This window comes from Hylobates moloch, unplaced genomic scaffold (genome assembly GCF_009828535.3).
Source record: "Hylobates moloch isolate HMO894 unplaced genomic scaffold, HMol_V3 SCAFFOLD_21, whole genome shotgun sequence".
Taxonomy (NCBI): domain Eukaryota; kingdom Metazoa; phylum Chordata; class Mammalia; order Primates; family Hylobatidae; genus Hylobates; species Hylobates moloch.
The window spans coordinates 27,072,426-27,096,493 of NW_026652296.1; the positions used below are offsets into that span (position 1 = coordinate 27,072,426).

Here is a 24,068-nt window from a genome sequence, read left to right on the forward strand (position 1 = left end):
AAAAAAAAAAAAAAAAAAAAATCAGCTGGGCGTGGTGGCAGGCGCTTGTAATCCCAGCTACTCAGAAAGCTGAGGCAGGAGAATCCCTTGAATCCAGAAGGCAGAGGTTGCAGTGAGCTGAGATCATGCCACTGCACTCCAGCCTGGGCGACAGAGCTAGACTCTGTTTAAAAAAAAAAAAAAAAAAGTCATTGGTGAAATTCTTTGAAATGTCTAAGAATACTACCCAATATAGGACAATGCTACTCAAAGTGTGATTATTGGTATAAAAATATGTCAGAATGTAAAACAACTATGTGTCTAAGAACTCATTTCAGGCCGGGCATGGTGGCTTATGTCTGTAATCCCAGCACTTTGGGAGGCCAAGGTGGGTGGATCATACAAGGTCAGGAGTTCGAGACCAGCCTGGCCAACATGGTGAAACCCCATCTCTACTAAAAATACAAAATGTAGCTGGGCATGGTGGCAGGTGCCTGTAATCCCAGCTACTCAGGAGGCTGAGGCAAGAGAAAGGCTTGAACCCAGGAGGTTGCAATGAGCCAAGAACGTGCCACTGCATTCCAGCCTGGGCAACAGAGCAAGACTCCATTTCAAAACAAACAAACAAACAAAAAAAAGAACTCATTTCACAGTAAAACTTTCTTGATGAAGCCAACTGTGCCCAAGCTCCTCATGTAATCAGACCAGTGGCACTTTTTGGAGTCGTTTTGGTTCACATTTTGCATAGTACATTTATTTAGGATATGAATTATACTGTCATTCTATACTAAAATGGACAAGTAATAAACATGGAAATAAACATGAGATAAACATATAAATGACACTAAAATATACTATTTAAATCAGGTTGATAGTCCTCTCAGAAACTTGATAGAAGAAAACATGTATCCATGAAGAGCTAAACCTAGAGTGACAATATAACTTATCATCCAGATTGCCTTCATTGTTGAGAATGAGGGAAATGCTAGTAATAACTATAACAGGATACAGGCATAAACTGGACTGTCTCAGGCAAATCAGAAAATATGCTCCCCAGGGCTAATCCTTGATGCAAAAGGTGAGAAAGGTGAGTAGTGGTCATGCATAGCCATGTTTAAATGACTCCAGCAAGACCTGAATGACTCCAGCAAGAGCTGTATCTTGGCTCAGCAACCACTGGCTCACGACTGCAGCTCCCTCTGTACTCTATGCTTCTCACCTGCACACATGTGGACTCACTGATGGATGAGGTATGGCTTGGGTGTAAACTTTAGCTAAGTCTCCAAAAGTCTTTCTCCCTGTCTGAAAGTCGCACAGGGATCTGCAAATGTTCAGAAAGTGAGGGAGACCAGAAGATTAGCTTTGTCTATTTTTAGAGTTTTTGTTTGTTTGTTTTTTTGAGATGGAGTCTCACCTTGTCGCCCAGGCTAGAGTGCAGTGGCGCCATCTTGGCTCACTGCAAGCTCCGCCTCCTGGGTTCACGCCATTCTCCTGCCTCAGCCTCCCCAGTAGCTGGGACTACAGGCGCCCGCCACCATGCCTGGCTAATTTTTTGTATTTTTAGTAGAGACGGGGTTTCACCGTGTTAGCCAAGATGGTCTTGATGTCCTGACCCTGTGATCTGCCCACCTCAGCCTCCGAAAGTGCTGGGATTATAGGCGTGAGCCACCACACCTGGCCTGTTTTTGGAGTTTTCACGAAAGAAATCATACTATAACTCTACGTATGTGTTGACTGACGCCTTGTTGTGCTAGATATTCCACCCAATGGTGGTAATTCCATGGCTCCAGAGCTGCTGCTGTGGGTGGGGTGGGGAAAGGTGAGCCTTTAGCTCCCACTGTCTGTACATACTGTATTAATTCTGGCTTTGCCTCAAGTTTTCCTTACAGTCTTTTAGAGACTAATAGCTGCCTTCAATGGAACATGCTAGGTCTGTCGTAAGAGACTTGTTCTCCGTGGTGAACATTTGGGAACTCGGAGTGCGTGGGAAGAGTGTGATCACAGATGGCCCCCGTCACTCAGCTATGCCTTTGGATAGGGCACCTTCTCAGTTACTGGGTGAATGTGCTGGAACATTTTGAGGGGAATAACTGAGGCTTGCTGGATGTATTCTGGATTCCTGCTGCTTCAGACTCTGAAAGGCAAGGGGAAACAACTCAGCGTGGTACGGTAAAACCTTTTGTAGGAGGCCACCAGGCCATGGTGGATTGAGTGGTATTTTCCTGAATGGTGGGCTGGGGACAGGAGGAGGGAAGGTAAGGTAAACACTTTCAGGGCTACTGTGAGAAATAAAAGTGATGACATTGGCCAGGCGCGGTGGCTCACGCTTGTAATCCCAGCACTTTGGGAGGCCGAGGCGGGCAGATCACGAGGTCAGGAGATCGAGACCACGGTGAAACCCCGTCTCTACTAAAAATACAAAAAATTAGCCGGGCGTGGTGGCGGGCGCCTGTAGTCCCAGCTACTCGGAGAGGCTGAGGCAGGAGAATGGCGTGAACCCGGGAGGCGGAGCTTGCAGTGAGCCGAGATTGCGCCACTGCACTCCAGCCTGGGCAACAGAGGGAGACTCCGTCTCAAGAAAAAAAAAAAAAAAGTGATGACACAAGCGTGCCTAGTACATACATCCAGCCAGGCTGAATTTGACAACCAAACACTCTTTGACCAACACCTAGGCACACATATATGTAGAAAGTTAAAGACAGAACAAAATCACAAATATTCTCATTCTCCACGAAGAAGAATTAACATTTTTTGAACACGCCAGGTACCAGGCTGGGCACAGTGGCTCAGGCCTGTAATCCTGGTGCTTTGGGAGAGTGAGGCAGGAGGACTGCTTGAGGCCAGGAGTCCAAGGCCAGCCTGGGCAACACAGCGAGACCCCGTCTATACAAAACAAAAAACCCTCTTCCCGCGCCACCCACCAAAACATGCCAGGGGCTTCATATATTTTCTCATTTATTTTTCATAATCACCTGAGTCTCCCTAAATCCACAATTGAGTACCACCTTTCTTTAAAGTCAAGTAGAAAAAGCCTTCTGTGACATATTGGTGGGCTCTAAAGGCTGACATTTATTCTGGGTTCCCCATAGACTCTCCCCTTACCATTGCTGAGAGAATCTGCACTCCCAGGACTGTGTTGCCTGGAGACCAACTCGGTCCCCGTTTTCCTCAGCTCTGTGTTTTCATTGTACCGTCTTTTCCAGTAGTTGAGTTCTTCACGATCTGATTCCTGACAGCGCCGCAGAACTGCCATGGAGCGCCTTGTTTTCTCTACCATTTCCATAATGCAATTCAGCGCCTGAGTCAGAGAGGGGGCCAGGCAGAGATGAGATAAGAACATTCAAACAACCAACACTGTAAATCAGGCCAACGCAATATGAGGAATTCAGGTTCCTTAAAGTACAGGTTTAGGAATATCAAGTTTACATTTAAAACCCTTTATTGCTGTCTGTTTCTCCATCAGCTAGGAAGGACATTGGTGTTGAGGCTGACATACCTATCCAGTGTTTGGACAAAACCTCAGATGCATGGCCTTCTGGCCAACAGTCTACGATTTCATGTTGCTGCAGCATTTGTTGTATCCCTGGGGTCTGCAGCACTCTGTAAATTTGCTGTGGCTGAACCATAAAATAAGGCATACACAGATTTCTAACAGAAATTATGAATTTTGATGAGATGAGGAAGGCTGCTATCTTTCAGAGTGCAAAATAATTCTGGAATATAAACAATTTTTGTGGGTTGAATTACCTAGAAGTTTGTTACTGACCTGTGTTCTAAAACTACGAAACATGAATATGTGGGCTAAAAAACAATCTCTTTACTACAGAAGGAGCAGAATTGAAAACAATTTAAAAAAAAGTTTCTTTTGATAAAAATTTAACAAATACAAATGAATTCCGTCTTGCTATGTTGCCCAGACTAGACTTGAAGTCTTGGCTCCTGGGCTTAAGAGATCCTCCTGCCTTAGCTTCCCGAGTAGCTGGGACTACAGGCATGTGCCACTGCGCCTGGCAACAAACCGTTGTTTTTAACCATTATACTACATGACTTTATTTGGTTTCTGACCTGAAGTGATCATCCCATCACAAAGATTAGGGAGTGACTCTGTAATTCCTTAGCTGAGGGAGTGTAGTAGCTAAATCAGCTTTTATTAAAAGCAAAGGATGTCATGGCTGTGGTTATGTTCACTTCAAGCATACATGTTCCATTAATTATTGGTAGCATTAAGTAGGCTGATTGCGGTGACTCACACCTGTAATCCCAGCACTCTGAGAGGCTGAGATGGGGAGATCACTTGAGGTCAGGGGTTTGAGACCAGCCTGGCCAACATGGCGAAACCCTGTCTCTACTAAAAATACAAAAATTAGCCAGGCACAGTGGCGTACACCTGTAATCCCAGCTACTCCGAAGGCTGAGGCAGGAGAATTGCTTGAACCCGGGAGGCAGAAGTTGCAGTGAACTGAGATCACACCACTGTACTCCATCCTGGGTGACAGAGCGAGACTCCTGTTTCAAAAAAAAGTAATAAAGCGTTAGGGACATTACACACTACAAGATTCTTACATGGTCAAGATGTTTCCATTCATCAGCCCATTCCCTTTCTGTCAAACGATGATCTACCAACTCATCTTGATAGCCTCCATTTAGACCTATTAGAAATTAGAGATTAAATTCAAAGATAGCAGGAAAAACACAACAGAAGCAAATTCTACCAAGTAAATACGCACACATTCATAATAACTTCGATCACACTACTAAGGCAATGATTCACAATGGGGTGGGGGACCCACAAAATGACAATATAACCAACAAAGGATCACTATTCAGATTATATAAAAAACTCCAACAAATCAATTGTAAAACATGAAATAGCCCTAAAGAAAAAGAGGTAAAAGAAATAAACAGGTATGTCATACATAGCATTTCACATCTAACATATTGGAAAAAATTAAAATGTCAGATAATATTAAGTGTTGGCAAGGATGTGGTGCAATGCAAATAATTAACCACCAAAATTAGAGTTTGTATTGGTACAACCACTTGGAAACAGCTTAATATTATCAGTAACTTAAAAAAAATTTTTTTTGGTGGGGGGATAGTTTTGATACATACTGAAATTTCCAGGAATGGAACAACTGTGTGAATTAAGGGTATACCAATAAGAATTGTCTACTATTTTAAACTTAAGTCACATACAGTAACAGTGCTTAGTCTTTGAGTCATTAACACAACACCCATTACCAGTCTTAATTTATAGACGTAATATTCATAGTGACTATGTATTAGTGTGAGAATCTGTTTATTTCAGTATATATTGAGTTCCTCATGATTTGTACAATCTGTCAAAAAATGTAGTAATAAAAGCCAGGTGCAGTGGGGCTGGCCTATAGTCCCAGCCACTCAGGAGGCTGACGCAGGCAGATCACTTGAGCCCAGGGGTCCAGCTTGGGCAATATAGTGAGACCCCATACCTAGTATTTAGCATACTTCTTTCTCAAGTCATACTGGCAAAAAATGTGCAGAAGAAACCATTAGCAAGCCAGTTTCTTCCCCTCACTGTTGTATTTCCAATCAAAGCAAGCCAGTTTTTGCATTTTTTTTTTCCCCTGAGTCTCACTCTGTCGCCAGGCTGGAGTGCAGCAGTGTGATCTCGGCTCACTGCAACTCCCACCTTCCGGGTTCACACCCTTCTCCTGCCTCAGCCTCCCAAGTAGCTGGGACTACAGGGGCCCGTAACCACGCCCGGCTAATTTTTTGTATTTTTAGTAGAGACGGGGTTTTACCATATTAGCCAGGATGGTCTCAATCTCCTGACCTCATGATTCGCCCACCTAGGCCTCCCAAAGTGCTGGGATTACAGGCATGAACCACCATGCCAGACCCCCCGCAAGCAGTTTTTAATAGATAAAAGAGAGGCATAGGAGTAACAGGGGTTGAACACTAGGATAGGTATCATAACATACTGCCAGTACACCTAAACCTTGGGCATAAGACAATTGGGGTCTGAATTTTGTCTCTGCCAATTATTAGCTATGTGATTTTGGCCATAGCTCCTTCATCTGTAAAAAGGGGATAACAATTGTCTGGGACTCCTGTGGGGATTAAATGAGACAATGTACATACAACACAATCTAAGTGGTAGCTACGACTCAGTAAATGTTGGCTCTGAGAACACCATGGCTGCTACAGCCTTCCCTATTCAGCTACTATCCCACTACGTGATGCCAGGGGCCCCACTGTGGCCAAGCGTCTGAAAGATGCTAGTGAGCCTAAGTAAGAGGAAGTGAGGGCAAATGTGTTGCAATTTCTTACTCAACAAGGTATACATGGAAATTTAGGGAAACCCTGGAAGCTGATAGCCCTTTGGTTCTCTGCTCAGCAGTTATACTCCAAAAAACCTTATGCTGAAAACGTGTAAGAGTACATGACAAAACGCTCTATCCAAAACTTGAAGAGGTTTGTTAAGGTTTCTTTTCTGATTCTTCCTAAATTTAAAGGTTTCTGAGCACCTATATACCAGGCATTCCAAATGGAACAACAACCTAGCACAGAGGGTGGCGTTACCTCCATTTAGAAATTATCTTCTGAGGCTCAGAGAGACCAAGCAACTTGCCTGAGATCACACAGCTAGTTAGGATGCAGAGCCAGGATTTCGATATGCCTCACCTCCTGACCTAAATGTCCACGCACTTTCTCCTCCAAGGTGAAATCTTGCATCTTTCCTGCTTAATTTTAAAAACGTTTTTTATTGTGTTGAGGCAGGGTCTCACTATGTTGCCCAGGAGGGGAGTGCAGTGGCACCATCATGGCTCATTGCAGTCTTGACCTCTTGGGCTCAGGCAGTCCTCCTGCCTCATTTTTTTTGTTTGTTTTTGTTTTTGTTTTTTTTTGCAGACTGAGTCTTGCTCTGTTGCCCAGGCTGGAGTGCACTGGCGCGATCTCGGCTCACTGCAAGCTCCGCCTTCCAGGTTCACGCCATTCTCCTGCCTCAGCCTCCTGAGTAGCTGAGACTATAGGCGCCTGCCACCACGCCCAGCTAATTTTTTGTATTTTTAGTAGAGACAGGGTTTCACCATGTTAGCCAGAAAGGTCTCGTGTTGGTCAGGCTGGTTTCAAACTCCTGGCCTCAGGTGATCTGCCCGCCTCAGCCTCCCAAAGTGCTGGGATTACAGGCATGAGCCACCACACCCAGTCCCTCCTGCCTCATTTTTAATTGTTGTTGTTGTTGTAGAGATGAGGTCTCCCTACGTTGCCCATACTGGTATCAAACTTCTGGCCTCAAGTGACCCTCCTGCCTTGGCCTTCCAAAGTGCTGGGATCACAGGCATGAGCCACTGAGCTTGGCCTAATTTTAAAAACTTTTATTATGGAATAAACTCAGATTTATAGAAGAGCTGCTAAAGGAGCACAAAGAATTCTCACATATCTTCAAACAGAGTTCTCAAATGTTAATATTTTACCTTCTTTGCTTTTTCATTCTCTTCTTCTGAACCATCTGAGAATAGGCGATACCCCTTTATTCTTTTTTAGACAGGTCTCACACTCTGTCACCCAGGCTGAATGCAGTGGCAAGATCGTGGCTCAATGTAGTTTTGACTTCCTGGACTCAAGTGATGCTCCCTCCTCAGCCTCCCTAGTAGCTGGGACCACAGGCACATGCCACTAAGCCTGGCTAGTTTTTAAAATTTTTTGTAGAGATGGGATCTCACTATGTTGCCCAGACTGGCTTCAAGTGATCCTTCCGCCTCAGTCTCTCTAAGAGCTGGAATTACAGACACCAGTCACCACACCTAGCTGTACTTCCATCATATCATAGCAACAAGGTATCAAATGAGATTAATATCAAATAAGATGAACTATGATTCTAACAGTCTATGTATAATATTGTTTTATCCAATCAGTGGGAAAAAGCAATCATGATATTATTTGACTTTATCATTGATTTGGAAAGAAATCCAAGAATCCAGTCTGAATTTACCATGCTGCTTCGGTTGCTTACCAAGACTGTGGTGTCTATCACGAACTTCTCGATGCTCTAGCATCTTGTTGGGTTCCCGATACAGGTGAGAAGTTGCAATATCCTCTAAGGTGTAATGCTGAAGAGGCGGAGGGGTAGGATGGAATTGGCCCCCAGGATTCATGAGGGGCACAGTGAGAGCAGGACTATGCCGAGGAGCAGGGCTGATGGTACACACTCTCTTGGCAGGAGGCTCAGGAGCAATTGTATCTCTATCAAAACTATTCTCTTCTCTCCTGTAGAAGAAGCAGAAGTGCATATTTGTTCCTGTCAACAAGTGCTCATGCAGACATTTCCCGAGAACCTACTATGTGTTAGGTATTTTGCTACACGCTGGCATAAACAGGAAGCCTCTAAGGAAAGGTGTGACATGAGGCATGAGCTGAATTGTCTTCAAGGGCCAGGCACCTCATGTAAATTGCTGACTTATACCAGCATGAAAAAACAGGTCAAATCCATTCATAACCAGACAGAAACATTAACCCTCATAAAGTAAAGGAGAGACTAAGGAGATGACAGCATTTTTCTGAGTTATGGGTTCAACCATACTTAGGAAAGTATTAAGGTCAAATTTGTTACTGTGGAGGTGAGTTACTGGAAAGAAACTACATGGGAGGAAAAAGGCTCATATAACAAATCCAATTGCGTCTTTCTTTCTTTTTTTTTTTAAAGCCAGTCAAATTAACAGTGGGTCCAATTGTGTAGTGGCAGGGTTTTCAGTCACTCAGATCCAACTGTAATTAATTTTCTTTTTTTTTTAATTAAAAAAAGTCATTAAAGCCTATCTAATATTGCCTTCTTTGATAACCCATAGAATATTTTGATAGCCACTCATAGGGATTTTCTAAAGTAAATTCGTATTAATTTAAATCTCAGTAAAGGTGAGTCATTGGCAAATATTAATAATTAATTGCTATACTTTTTCAAAACTTCTCATATCAGAAAAAAATGCGTTTGACATAAAAGGCATTTGGCAGATTGTATTTCTTTCTTTTTTTTTTTTTTCAATTCTTTCTACAAACAGCATCCAAGAAAAGGCAGAACTGTACTCCTGAGGCTTCTGGAACAGTCGACCCATAAATTCTCTAGAGTAGAGTTGCTGACCGGGTGTGCAGGCATCTGAAGAATTTCTGAAAAATACTAATGTCTGGAAGCTACTCCCATAGATTTTAGATGTATTATGCAGCTAGGTATTGGAATAAAGCAAAAATAACCATAGAAAGTCTGAGACATTGGGCTGGGCATGATGGCTCACATCCATATAATCCCAGCACTTTGGGAGGTCAATGCGGGCAGATCTCTTGAGCTCACAAGTTTGAGATCAGCCTGGGCAACATGGTAAAACCTCATCTCTCCAAAAACAAACGAACAAACATTAGCTGGTCATGGTGGCACGTGCCTGTAATCCCAGATACTCAGGAGGCTGAGGTGGGAGGATTGCTTGAGCCCAGGAGATGGAGGCTGCAGGGAGCAAAGACTGCGCCCCTGCGCTCCAGTCTGGGTGACCGAGCCAGACCTTGTCTCAAAAAAAGTTTGAGACATTACAACCACAGCAATCAAATTCTCTTTCTTTTATAAGCAAAGGGGAGGGCCAGTGTGGTTCAAGGAAGACAAGGACAGCAAAGCTCATCTGCTCACCTCTCCGGACTGGGCCTCTTCCCATTTCCGTGTACCTCCATGAGCAACTCTGACGAGTCAGCAGGTGATGCAATGCTTGTGTTGAGCAGAAGGTGTTCGTGCTGAGCCAGGTACTGGGATGGGGTCTGCTTGGCCGCCCGAGCGCAGTGCAGCAGTTCTCGCTGCAGCAGGGGCAGGTTGGCCTTGAAAGGAAGAGGCAGTTTTTCCAGTGTTGGGCCCTACACAAGAGGGCTCAGCACCTTAAAGGGCTTTCACAAAGCAGATGATACAAGATAAAAGCCTTTCTCTCCTTGGCAGTCTGATTTTCTTTTTTTTTGAGACGGAGTCTCCCTCTGTCGTCCAGGCTGGAGTGCAGTGGCGCAATCTCGGCTCACTGCAAGCTCCGCCTCCCGGGTTCACGCCATTCTCCTGCCTCAGCCTCTCCGAGTAGCTGGGACTACAGGCGCCCCCCACCACGCCCGGCTAATTTTTTTGTATTTTTAGTAGAGACGGGGTTTCACCATGGTCTCGATCTCCTGACCTCGTGATCCGCCCGCCTCGGCCTCCCAAAGTGCTGGGATTACAAGCGTGAGCCACCGCGCCCGGCCCAAGGCAGTCTGATTTTCATATGCTTCTTCTGTGAGTCAGTGATATCTCTTACATTGCACTTGAATTACTGGTTCAATTGTCTCTTGCCCCAACCAGATGTAAATCTGCTTAAGGAAGAGACTGTACCTTATTTACCTTTGCGGCCTAGTATACAGTCAAAGCTCAATAAAGGGTTGTTGAACATAATAATTTTAAAACATATGCTTCTGAAGACTTTAGTCAGTGAGAGAATTACTACTGCCTATGTGGGAGTCATTCCAAGCCCTGGTTTCTCTCTTCTGGACCCCAACTCATCTCTGATAGCACTACTCAACCTTCCTTCCAGTTCTGTATAAAAGCTGCCACGGAATTCTGGAAACTGTGATTATTCTGAAACATGGGAGTTTGAAAAGGAGCACTGGGAGTGATGTAAAATGTAAAAAGATAATTCATTAAGTAGATATTTTTCTGTCTCTCATACTTAGAGAAAACCTGTAATAGGAACAAATCACATTTTAAAACCCTATATATCTTTTAAAGCTCAGAACTTGATTTCCTTCATATATAGAATTTACTTTTCCCATTTTTAACAAAAAAACCATAAAGTAGAAATTATATTTTTCTCACCAAATTTAAAAGCAATGCAGGCTGAGCTCATAAGCAAAGGCTTAATCCCAAGGGACAGATGAGCACGTGAAAGGAGAGTTTTAATACATGCAAGTAGCCATCCCTTCACTGAGGGTTAATTTAGCAGGCACCATAATTAGTGACTGTTTTAAAGCAGAAATAAATTGACAAAACCCCAAATGCTAGCCAAAAAGCTGCCATAACAACCTACCTCATGCTGTTTTCCAAAATAACAGAGTTAAGAATAGGGAATCTGACTATATAAAACTCTTTTAAAGTCTGTTCTATAACCTCAATCTTGTTGCAACTGTAAAAACTTAATTGAAAAAAAACACCATGTCAGATCTTTACACTGCTGACATGTGTCCCATGATGAATGAAAAACATGCTAATTATTTCCTATTAACACAAATTTCACAAATCTTTCTTGATTCTAGAGTCTTGGGGAAATAATTGTCTACCAGTTCTGACATACATAAAGGAGACTAAGATAGAACCAGCACAGCTGTTTCAGGGCTCAAAAAGGCACCACAGGCTGCTCAGAGCAGCCAAGGCTTCAATGCCATTAGAACTGAGCCATGATACAGGCTGTGCACCTTAGACAGATGCATTTTCCTGTGTATCTGCTGTGCTCCAACATAAGGTTTTAAAAAACTGGTATTAGTACTTTAGCAAGATAACTCATCTGTATGATGCTGTTACATTTTCTTAGGAAATGAAAATAAGGTAAAAGAAAGTAAAAGGGGCATATTTATTTGATCAGACAGTAAATATTCTAGGCTTTGTTAAGAGGCAAAATTAGACGCTGGGCGCAGTGGCTCACACTTGTAATCCCAGCACTTTGGGAGGCCAAGGAGAGTGGATCACAAGGTCAGGAGTTTGAGACCAGCCTGGCCAATATGGTCTCTACTATTAATAGTCTCTACTATAAATACAAAAATTAGCTGGGTGTGGTGGCGCGTGCCTGTAGTCCCAGCTACACTGGAGGCTGAGGCAGAAGAATCGCTTGAACTTGGGAGGCGGAGGTTGTAGAGCCGAGATCGCGCCACTGCACTCCAGCCTGGGCGACAGAGCGAGATTTTATCTCCCCCCCACCCCCGCCAAAAAAGGAGGTAAAATTAAAGGTATTATAGAGATACTCATAAAAGAGAGAAAACAAATTTCCATAAATATTGACAAAATTCAAAATACAGTAACAATTGAATACAGTTTTTCTGTAAAATGATTCTAATCAAATCAACACCAGAGAAAACCAACCCCAGGTGCACAGACAAAATAACTATCTTGTATTCTGTAAAAATGTCAAGATCACAGAGCTGAGTAACTGTGCCAGATTAAAGTGGACTAAAGAGACATGACAACAAAATGCAATGGGTGATCCTGAGTCAGATCCAGAACTATGCTCCCTCCCAAGTTTTTCTTTGTTGCAAAAGACATTAGTGGGACATGTGGTGAAATATGAATAAGGTCTATAGATGACAGTGTTATATGAATGTTACTTTCCTGATTTGATACCTGTATTTAAGTATTTAGATGTATAATGTCTGCAGCTTACTTTTCTTTTTTGAGACAGAGTCTTATTCTGTCATCCAGGCTGGAGTGCAGTGGCACAATGTTGGCTCACTGTAACCTGCGCCTCCCAGGTTCAAGCAATTCTCCTGCCTCAGCCTTGCGAGTAGCTGGGACTACAGGCATGTGCCAATTTTTTCTATTTTTAGTAAAGACAGGGTTTCACCATGTTAGTCAGGCTGGTCTCTAACTCTTGACCTCAAGTAATCTGCCTGCCTCGGCCTCCCAATGTGCATGGATTACAGGAGTCTGCCACCACACCTGGCCTTGCAGCTTACTCTTAAATATTTCTTTTTTTATTCTTTATTTTATTTTATTTTATTTTTGAGAATGTCTCACTCTGTCACCCAGGCTGGGGTGCAGTGGCACAATGTCAGCTCACTGCATCTTCTGCCTCCCAGGTTCAAGTGATTCTCCTGCCTCAGCCTCCCAGATAGCTGGGACTACAAGCGCCTGGCTAATTTTTTTTTCTATTTTTTTTTTTTTTGGCAGAGAGGGGGGTTTTGCCATGTTGGGCAGTCTGGTCTTGAACTCCTGAGCTCATGCAATCCACCTGCCTTGGCCTCCCAAAGTGCTGGGATTATAGGTGTGAGCCACCGTGCCCGGCTAAAAGCTGTTTAAAAGATTTTATTCCATGTAAATATAACATATATAACATGGCCTCATTTCATTTATCATGTAAGCATGATAACACAGAACAATCTCTCCAAAATTTATGCTCCAGAGAACATTATTGCAGAAGACATCTTTAGAAACTAGACTATCTGGGGTTCAGGGAGACACAAACACTGTCTTCCTACATCCTCTCCTGACCTTAGAGTAAGTCTAAACTGCAAAGACCTTGCCTTTTGTCCGACAGCCTCTTCTCAGATAACACTCTTCACACTCTGACTATACCCAAAAGATTAGTGACCAGTTATTTCTTCTGCTAGGAGCTCAGCCTCCCTTCCACTCTCACACTTCCAGCCCAAGCACCTCCTATTCTCTCCGCTAGCTACTTCTGTGTGTTAGCAGCAGTGTCTGCACACAGACCACAACTTAAGGCTTTTGCAATTCTCATCTCACTAAACCTGACGTTTATCTGTTAACTGCACTCAGACCTCTCTAACCAGCCCAAAATAAAGATCTAAAAACGTGGCAAGTGCCTCTGATTTAAATCACGTAACAGGGATTAGCAGAATTTGAGGAAATATTCAAGATAAATTATATTCAGTAATTATCTTATCAAATTACCTTGAGAAATGGAATCACAAAAGGACGAAGGGGAAAGTTTGTGGCTTCTTGGAGCTTACAGTGGAATTCCTCAATTGTCACTGTTGAGTTCTGAAAAGATAAATAACCTTGTTCAACTTCCAAAACTGGACTTCCAAAACGTATAGTGCCAAACTCTTTTACTTTTTTTTAAATGTTATTTATTTATTTATTTGAGATGGAGTCTTGCTCTGTTGCCCAGGCCGGAGTGCAGTGGCGCGGTCTCGGCTCACTGTAACCTCCACCTCCTGTGATCTCCTGACGGTGAACTCCTGACTTTGTGATCCACCCGCCTCGGCCTCCTAAAGTGGTGGGATTACAAGGGAGAGCCACCACGCCTGGTCTTTTTATTTTGTCTTTTAAATGTTTAGTAGAGACGTGGTCTCGCTATGTTGTCCAGGCTGGTCCTGAACTCCTGAGCTCAAGCTATCTTCCTGCCTCAGCCTCCCAAAGTGTTGGGATTACAGGGGTGAGCCACCGTGCTCAGCTGCTAAAGTCTTTTAAATCATAAGAAAAAGGATAACTGCAGGAACATTATTAGGAACTGAGACGCCTGGCAAAGGTAAACCACACTGGTTTCTTATGACAGAAACCCTCCTTGATTCCCTTCACCACCACCAAATTCTCCCCTTTGCCCAGCAGACTAGGCTGCAGAATAGGGCACTGCCTTTCTCACTACCCAAGAAGAGAGGAACTCAGGTCCCTGATACTGAGGGGTTCATTGCAAGTCACTTCAGGAACAGGGAATCAAGCTTACAATGCTTCCTCTTACAGAGATACTGACCCGGCCTAGGATGTCAACTCTAAGATGTTTTGGACTCAATAACCCAGTGTCACATTTTTTCGAAAGTTCATTTATTTTTCAAGTTCTGCCCCCTACCTCCTGGCATAACTTCCTCCAAATCTTCAAAATAAAAAAAAAAAAAAAACCACCAGAAGCAAAAGAAAAAAGAATAGTTGCCTTCTACCTTCAAGTGGCCTGTATGCATTATGCATATCAGAATAACTCCCAACAGGCAAACCCCCACTGGTAAGTTATCACTGTTCTCTAAAAGGGTGGATGTCCTCTGTGTTTTCCCAAAAGTCTAGGCCTCAAATTAGGAATGAGGAATGAACAAATAAAAATATTTTCTTCAAAGTTCACACAATATTTGTATTTCAATTCCCGATAACACTGTATGGTAACAAATTAAAACAAACGAACAAAATGAAATGTGGGGATTATTCTGAATCCTTGCTTGCTCCCCTGAAAGAGCTATTACCATTTCTAGGAATTTACTTTTAGAAACTTCGTAAGTGTTCAAAAACATAGTATGTAACATGCAACTTACCCCCACGCTATCACAATATATTTTCCTAACAAAAAAAAAAAAAAGGAAAATATATAGATCTACCAACAGGAAGCTACATTAAAATTACAAGAGTCATGTATCAGAATGCTTATGCAGGGAGGAGATAGAGCAGATTTGTACGCATTAAGGCAGAAAAGGTATCTACAATACTGTTAAGTGAAAAACTAGAAACAGCACATTATATTTTCTAAGAATCCACTTGCAAAAATCACACACATGCATATTATATCATATATTTAATGCCTGGAAGAATAATCATAATAACAGTTATTTCTGAGTATGCAATTATGTTGGATTTTCCAAATATATCATATTTATTATTCGGTAAACATTAATATATTTTCCTTCAGGGAAAAGGGGTATGTCCAATTTAAGCATATTAAAGGAAAATGTTTGAACACTTTCCCACATTTCATACCAAAAAAATTCTTTTAAAGTTAACTGTGTATCTGTTTCAAGTATATGACATTTGCACAATACAGCAAAAGAAACCTGTAATTCTGGTAATCAGGAATAAAAACTAAGTGTAAGAGAATGATACTCTTTTATACCTACTGCAAGGGAAGCAATCAGGTCTTGAAAAGCAAACACAAATAGGATTAAATGTATGGAAGGGCTACGTGAATGATTTTAAATATACTTGTGGGTAGACAAGCGGAAAGGATGGATTGTGTGACACAGGTAAACAGTGAGTTAGGCCAAAGAAATGGACTCAGGGTTACATACATAGTAGATATAGGGCAGTCCTGTATGAGAGGGATAAACACCTTCCTCCTTCAGCTAGTTTATAAAACCTTATTTTATATTAACAGCATAATTGTTTCTTCCCCTCAAAGATCTCATAGTCTAGTGGGAAAAGAGGCAACTAAGCTATTCATTATAGTATGAGGGAGGTACACATGTACAGGACACTACTGACTCACAGAGAGGACATATTGCTTAAAAATTTTTTTTTTTTCAGAGATAGGGTCTAGCTCTGTCACTTAGGCTGGAGTGCAGTGGCATGATTACAGCTCACTGCAACCTTGAACTCCTGACCTCGTAATCTGCCCACCTTGGCCTCCCAAAGTGCTGGGATTACAGGTGTGAGCCACCACGCCTGGCCACGCCCGGCTAATTTAAATTTTTTTTTTTTTTTTTGTAGAGGAAGGAGTCACGCTACGTTCCCCAGGCTGGTCTTAAGCTCCTGGCCTCAAGTTGGCCTGGGCCTTCCAAATTCTGGGATTATAGGTGTTATCCACACCTGGCCAGAGAAGATGTATTTGAATCAAACTTAGGGGGACAAGGAGTTCTGTACAGCAGTGTTGTCCTTGAGGAAATTGAAATGCAGCTTTGGGAAAGATGTGTCAGAGCAGAGAGAAGAATGTTGAGAGGTAAGATGTTGGGGGAATCTGGTCTCTGGATTTCAAGGGCAACACTTATACTCCAATGTATCCTCTATTGAGCTTTCTCCAATGCTTACATCTTTTTTTTTTTTTTTTTTTTGAGACACAGTCTTGTTTTGTCACCCATGCTGGAGTGCAGTGGTGTGATCTCAGCTCACTGCAACCTCAGCCCCCCAGGTTCAAGTGATTCTTGTGCCTCAGCCTTCCGAGTAGCTGGGATTGCAGGCATGCGCTGCCACTCCTGGCTAATTTTTTATTTTTAGTAGAGATGGGATTTCGCCATGTTGACCAGGCTGATCTCGAACTCTTGACCTCAAGTGATCCTTCCAACTTGGCCTCCCAAAGGGTTACAATCTCAAAACTAGGAAACTAACATTGGTACAATGTACTTATAGTTCTATACCATTTTGCCATATGTGTATTTTCATGTAACCACCACTGACCAAAATACAGAAATATAGAAACCTTGTCTATCTTTATCCTCTTGGTTTATAATAAAAATTGGCAATTATTTCCTCTACATATAGTGACAACCATATCAGGCAAAGTAATTTTTGCTGCCAACACCAAACATAATTTAGAAAACTCAGGAGAAGGAAAGTTAGTTAACTAGTTACCTATGTATACATATATGTACGTATGTATGTATGTATGTATCTATCTATTTATCTATATCTATCTATCTACAGAGTATTGCTCTGTCACCCAGGCAGGAGTGCAGTGGTGTGATCATGGCTCATGGCAGCCTCGAACTCCTGGGCTTAAGTGATCCTCCTGCCTCAACTTCCTGAGTAGGTGGGACTGTAGGCATACTCCACTGTGCCAGCTAAGGAAAGTTTATTTACTTACCTATATTTTTACCCTTAAACTCAACATTTTCTGCATAACCTGGTCTGGGATATATCAGAAAAACACAAAACTCAGCGAACTCACTGCTTATGTAGTCCCTTGGGTCCCACGAGTGAATCTCTACCTTTAAGAGTCTCTTTTTTTTTTTTTTTTTAAGTGATAGGGTCTTGCTCTGTCCCCCAGGCTCACAATCCACCTGCCTCAGCCTCCTAAGTAGCTGGGACTACAGACACACTCCACCACACCTGGTGAAGAATCTAATTATTTTTGCTTTATAGGTAATGTCCACGGCTTTTTTGTTATTTATTGGGGGGAATAGGGAGAAGTTTGTCTTTCTACCTTGCCTCTGAACCAGAATGAGACTTGATTTTTAACGACAACAGATAAATTGTACTTTACTCAGGGTTTTACAGACCTTTCAGTTAGCTTCAATGGGTGAGGGGGTACTTAATGTTGAACTGATTATCTTGGTGTATATTGTTTATGTTTATTATTTTCTTAGGATGAATGGTACCAGAAACATTGCCAAACTATCCTCCAGAAAGTACATTCTCCAAATAATAATAAGTAAGTGAAGCACAAAACATTTACCATTACCTTGAAGTGCAAAATGCCCGTGCTTGCTTCCTGGTATAGTTAGGGACTCTCAGTACCTTACTTCTTTTACACCATGGACACAGAATGCACAGATAAACTCCAGCTACTAAATTATGTGGCCTTTATTTTTAGAGATGGGGGTCTGGCTATGTTACCCAGGCTGGCCTCAAACTCCTGGGCCCAAGTGATCCTCCTGCCTCAGCCTCCTGAGTAGCTGTGACTACAGGTACACACCACACATATGAAACCACAATTCCACTGTTGCGTGTGATGCTTCCACACGTGTATAAGAACGTTCATAGGAACATTATTTGTAATGGCTCTGTATAAAAAAGAGTTAACATAGTAGGCCTAAAACTGCTAGCCTTAGAAAGGCCTACTTGTAAGGTTGGGCCATTGGCTGGCATCTAGGACCCTGGATGGCAGTTTCCTACATTGATATAAAACTTTTCTTAACTGAAGAGGTAGCAGCAACCCACGTGTCCATTGGGGGATTAACAGATCAATAAAATGTGATAATAGACATAAAATGAAATATTACTTAGCCTTAAAAAGTAGGAAAGTCTGACGTATTCTATAACATGGATAAACCCTAAGGACATTAAGCTAAGTGAAATAGGCTAGTCACAAAAAGACAAACACTGTATGATTCTACTTGTATGAAGTACCTAGAGTAGTTAAATCCATAGGGACAGAAAGTAGAATGGTAATTGCCAGAGTCTAGGGAGAGGGGGGAATGGGGTATAATTGTTTAATTGGTGCAATTTTGCAAGATGAAAAGAGTTTTGGAGATGGATGGTGATGATGGTTGTATGATAATATGAATATACTTATTGTCACTAAACTGTAAACCTAAAAATAGTTAATATAGTAAATTTCATCACAATTCAAAAAAAGCAATTGTATAAATTCCTTAACCCTGTGGTGCTCATAGGCTCTAAATACACAATGGCGAACAGGGACACATGGTGAACAGGACAAACAATATGAATGTACTTAAGACCACTGAACTGTGTACTTAAAAGAGGTTAAAATGGTATATTCTATAATGTATATTTTACTATGGAAAAAAAGGTAACCCAAATGTGGCCATTTAAAAGAAATAATTGGACACACCTACATATACTTTTCATAACTAAAAAAAGATTCAAATTTTTTACAAATGAATTTTTTTTTTTTTTTTTTAAGACGGAATCTTGCTCTGTCGTCCAGGCTGGAGTGCAGTGACACAATCTTGGCTCACTGAAAGCTCCACCTCCTGGGTTTATACCATTTTCCTGCCTCAGCCTCCCTCCCCAGTAGCTGGGACTACAGGCGCCCGACACCACGCTCAGCTAATTTTTTGTATTTTTAGTAGAGATAGGGTTTCACCGTGTGAGCCAGGATGATCTCGATCTCCTGACCTCGTGATCTGCCCACCACAAATGAATTTTTGAGATTTTTACTTTTAGTCTTATTTTTAAGAATAGATAATACTTAAAGTAATTTGCTGCTGGAATCATCATAACATTTTGATGTCTGCTTTGTTTCCAATTATGTTCAAGCTCATTTTGACATTTAACTCCAATAACCTTACTCTGGATCCAGTAAGATTTTTCTGTTGTAGTCTAAAATTTGAGGAATAAACAGGTTTAAAATAAAAAAGAACTAAACTTCTCCTAACTGATAAGGGTGACTGTGTGTAGAGTGGTTCTGCGAACAGTATGGTTCATGCTAAACATGGGTTTTCCTTCTAAGAGGGTAAAATTTGGCAGGTGCTAGGCAAAGACTGCCTATGTGACCAGGCCCCAACAAAAACCTTGGCATTCAGTCTGTAATAGGCTTCCCTTGACGGAAACACTGCATATATGTTGCTGTTATTTTTGTTGCTAAGGAAAGGGAGCTCTGTGTTACCATTCAGGAGAGGCAGACAGCATAAGGAAACCTGCAGATGGGTTCCTCCAGACTGTGTCTCTCTCACTATGTCTCCTTACTATGCCTCTGTAATAGATCTTAGCTGTGAGCACAACTGCATGTCAAGTCCTGTGACTCCTTCTGGCAAATCTCCACACATGGGGGTGATGCTGGAGACCCCAAAACTGCCCCAAATTACAAATGACTTAAATGTTAGATAGCCCAAAGGTATAAATTGTGGTGTATTCCTACAATATGACACTATATAGCAATGAAAATAACCTACAGTCATACGTAACAAGGACTAAACCTCACAAATGATGAAAAAGTCATTTATTGCATTTTGCCTTGTATGAAAGTTGTTCCTTTCATAATAGACTGAGAAATTTTTTTAATTTATGTTTTGAGATAGGGTCTCACTCTGTCACCTAGGCTGGAAGTGAAGTGGTGCAAACACAGCTTTCCTGGGCCCAAGGAATCCTCCCACCTCAGCCTACTGAGTAGCTAGGACCACAGGCATGTGCCACCACACTCAGCTAACTTTTAAAAAATCGTTTTGTAGAGACAGTCTCACTATGTACCCAGGCTGGTCTTGAACTCCTGCATCCAAGCAATCCTCCCACCTTGGCTTCCCAAATTACAAGCGTGAGCCACCACACCCGGCCTTAGACTGAGACATTTTTTAAGGCAATAATTCTTAAACTGTTTGGTCTCAGAATTCCTCTAATTTATATGGATTACATTTATTGACATTACCATATCAGAAATTAAAGCTGAGAATTTAATTAAAATAAAAAATAACTATATTGGTACAGACTGAGGTGTGATTTTTAAAATCTGTATTTTCCAGAATAAATGCAGTAAGAAGAGTAGCACTGTTTTATCATTTTGCAAGTCTTTAATATCTAGCATAATAGAAAGTCTCTTTAATATCTAGCAGAATACAAGCCAGTTGTATTCTATCTACTTTTGCATTTAGTCTACTGCTATATTATGAAAATAGTTTTCACCTTCTGGATCTCCAGAAAGGATCCTGGAGAATCTTCAGGGTCCCTAGATTTACACTTGGAGAGCTGCAGCTTCAAGGATTAGTGCTGTGATTCATCTTTTTATCCCATATAAAGGGGTTAACATACACAAAGAAGCACAGAATGCTTTTACTGGAGGTAAATTCAATTAGAAACATTGGGAACTGGCAGTACTTCCCTGATAAACACTGAGAATAAAACCCCACCCAGTTGTCAATGTCAGAAAATCACTCCTTTATGCCACAGGTTCACCACGTGCAGTATAGAAAGAAAGAAAAATTATGTGTACCTTGCAAATTCTTAAGCAAGTTTATATGCACGAGGAGCTGAACAATGCAATCCCTTTGATACTATTTATTTTGATAGTATTTATTTAGGCCATGTAACTTGTAATTTTAGAAATCATTGTTTTGAAAATTAAACTTGCTACTTCTCTATTCTCCTTGGTTTGGAAACAATGCACTAAGCACTGAATATATTAAATTACAAAACCTTGCATTAACTTGGTTGGACACCAGTGGCCCTGTTGAGACCAGTTTTAAGAAAAATCCAAAGTTGCTTATTGGAATTAAATCAACACCTTAAATAAGAAGTAAACATTATCGATTGTTTCTTTGATAAGCACTGATATAAAATCTACAATTAAACATCATGCTTGTAATCCCAGCATTTTGGGAAGCCGAGACAGGCACACTGCTTGAGGGTAGGAGTTTGAGACCAGCCTGAACAAGATAGAGAGATCCCATCTCTACAAAAATAAAAAAATTAGCTGGGCATGGCAGCATGCACATGTAGTCCCAACTACTCAGGAGGCTGTGGCAACAGAACTGCTTAAACCTGGAAGGTCAAGGCTGAAGTGAGCTGTGTTCGCACCATCGTATTCCAGGCTGGGTGACAGAGTAAGACCCTGTCTCAAAAAAAAAAGAAAGAAAAGAAAAGAAACCTATATTTAAACAGTTTTATACAAGTTATTCAATAACTAGTCTAGTCTGTAGCATTTGCCATATTACTATGGGTTTGAAAATGAGCAGAAATATCTAGAACTTCTCTGCTCACTTTGGACCTGAGCCACATACTTAGGCAGCTGAGAACAACAATGAGGCTGTACTTACCACCAGTGCAAGAACAAGAGTCCGCACCTTCTCCCCAATCTCAGGGGAGATGTCATTGCCAAACTGTTGCAGAGTGGTAAGAAAGCGTTTCAACTTGCTGAGTTGTCGAGCACCACAAGTGGCTGGCAACTGCTGATTTGTGAGTGCAGATGATGTGGAGGAGGCAGGACCATTGCTGAATCTCTGTGGCGGTGATGGGGCACCATTCAGGGTAGGAGGAGAATGGTTGATTCCATTGCTTACTAAAAGAAAGCCAAAATGAAAGACTCAGGTTACGTGCAAAACAAGGGAACCTTTGTTCATTTTTTCTTGTTTGTGTTTTCCTTCGTTTGTTCATTTGAATTTTGTAAAGCACATATTATAAAAGTATGCAAAACTCGTTCTGTCCTCAATGAGATTGCTGTCAGATAAAAATGGTAACAGAGTAACACTGGAGTGTTAAAAAGAAAGCAGAGTGCTCCCAGAGCAATAAGAAGGGAAATCTAACTCTACAGGTGCCATGGGCAGGGGTGGGTAGTTTTAAGAAAGACTTCCTGCAACAGGTAGTGCTTGAGATGGGTGTGGGCCAATAGATCTTTCCAGTGATGGGATACTCATGCCCATCTTTTACGTCGCATCTCCTTCCCAATTTCAAGGTCCCCACAACACTAAGCAGTCAATCAGAAGGTAGCATGTGAGCAAGACACCAGAAAAAAGAGTTACGATAATATGAGGGATATTTTTTAGGCCTACTGATTTAATGACTTATTCCTACAATAAGGTACCTATCTCTTTGGCCATCCAGAATACTCATGTCCGTTAGAGCCAGTTACTCTCTGTTTTAACAGTGCTAGATTAATATTGCCAAACCCTTGGTCGTTCAATAAAGCATCTTCCTGATTCGATGCAGGACACTCCCATCCTACATTTTTGCTCAAACTATAATACATGTGATTAATTACAGTTTTCCTATTTAGTTCATAATAGTCATTTCTTGAAAATTTTAATTTTGAAAACAACCCTAGAGCTATGGTTTTGTTTGTTTTTTGAGGCAGGGTCTCATTCTGTCATCCAAACTGGAGTGCAGCAGCACCATCTTAGCCCATTGCAGCCTCGACCTCCTGGACTCAGGTGTCCTCCCACCTCAGCCTCCTGAGTAGGTGGGACTACAGGCACATGCCACCATGCACAGCTAATTTCATTTTTTAAAAATTTTTTGTAGATAAGGGAGTCTCACTATATTGACCAGGCTGGTCTCAAACTCCTGGGCTCAAGTGATCCTCCTGCCTTGGCCTCCCAGAGGCTGGGATTACAGGCATGAGCCACCGTGCCTGTCATTGAGCTACGTTCTTGTTGGCATCAAGTAAAAATCTAAATTATCTAGTAACTAAGTATCATTCTGGTTTCACTTAATCATATCCAGCCTTAAAAAACTAAAAAAGTGAAACTTGGCCGGGCACGGTGGCTCACGCTTGTAATCCCAGCACTTTGGGAGGCCGAGGCGGGTGGATCACGAGGTCAGGAGATCAAGACCACGGTGAAATCCTGTCTCTACTAAAAATACAAAAAAAAAAAAAAAATTAGCCGGGCGTGGTGGCGGGCGCCTGTAGTCCCAGCTACTCAGAGAGGCTGAGGCAGGAGAATGGCGTGAACCCGGGAGGCGGAGCTTGCAGTGAGCCGAGATCGCGCCACTGCACTCCAGCCTGGGTGACAGAACGAGACTCCGTCTCAAAAAAAAAGAAAAAAAAGTGAAACTTTATCTAAAAACATAAGAAACAATTTAAGACATAAGCAATGTTTAAAGAGCCAATCATTTAATCCTTACCTAGCTTAGAAAAAAGACAATCATATTTTGCCAAAAACAAACTTATTAATCATAAAAAATCTTCCACTTCTCTACTACTTCCTCTAAGCCAGTCACAGTCAGTTAACCATCCCTGTTCCCTCTTCTTACACTGCACCTTATTCAAATTTGACCTGGCAAGCTCTTCTTCATCCCATACAGTTCAGGTATCATCTCTGTTAAGGAGCATTCTTTGACACATGCTGCTGCTGCTGCTCCACTTGAAGGTAACCTTAGTGGATTCACTACATCTCTGTGCTGCCTATGTGCATGCTTCCACTATTTTACTTTTTTTTTTTTTTTTGACACCAAGTCTTGCTCTGTTGCCCAGGCTGGAGTGCAGTGGTTTGATCTCAGCTCACTGCAACCTCCGTCTCCTGAG

The 24,068-nt window shown here is 41.8% G+C and overlaps 1 protein-coding gene across 10 annotated transcripts in view; it reads right to left on the reverse strand.

The window, feature by feature from the left end:
• CBFA2T2 (CBFA2/RUNX1 partner transcriptional co-repressor 2) overlaps positions 1 to 24,068 on the reverse strand; it is a 159,569-nt gene that overhangs the window by 18,382 nt on the left and 117,119 nt on the right. For all 10 annotated transcript variants that reach the window (XM_032142992.2, XM_032142991.2, XM_058433204.1 and 7 more), the window contains 6 exons: positions 21,865 to 22,106; positions 13,631 to 13,720; positions 9,635 to 9,816; positions 7,979 to 8,232; positions 4,543 to 4,628; positions 3,082 to 3,277 (listed from right to left, as the gene is read on the reverse strand). In XM_032142992.2, coding sequence (XP_031998883.1) covers positions 3,082 to 3,277; positions 4,543 to 4,628; positions 7,979 to 8,232; positions 9,635 to 9,816; positions 13,631 to 13,720; positions 21,865 to 22,106 — 1,050 coding nt within the window. The remainder of the gene's footprint in view (positions 1 to 3,081; positions 3,278 to 4,542; positions 4,629 to 7,978; positions 8,233 to 9,634; positions 9,817 to 13,630; positions 13,721 to 21,864; positions 22,107 to 24,068) is intronic.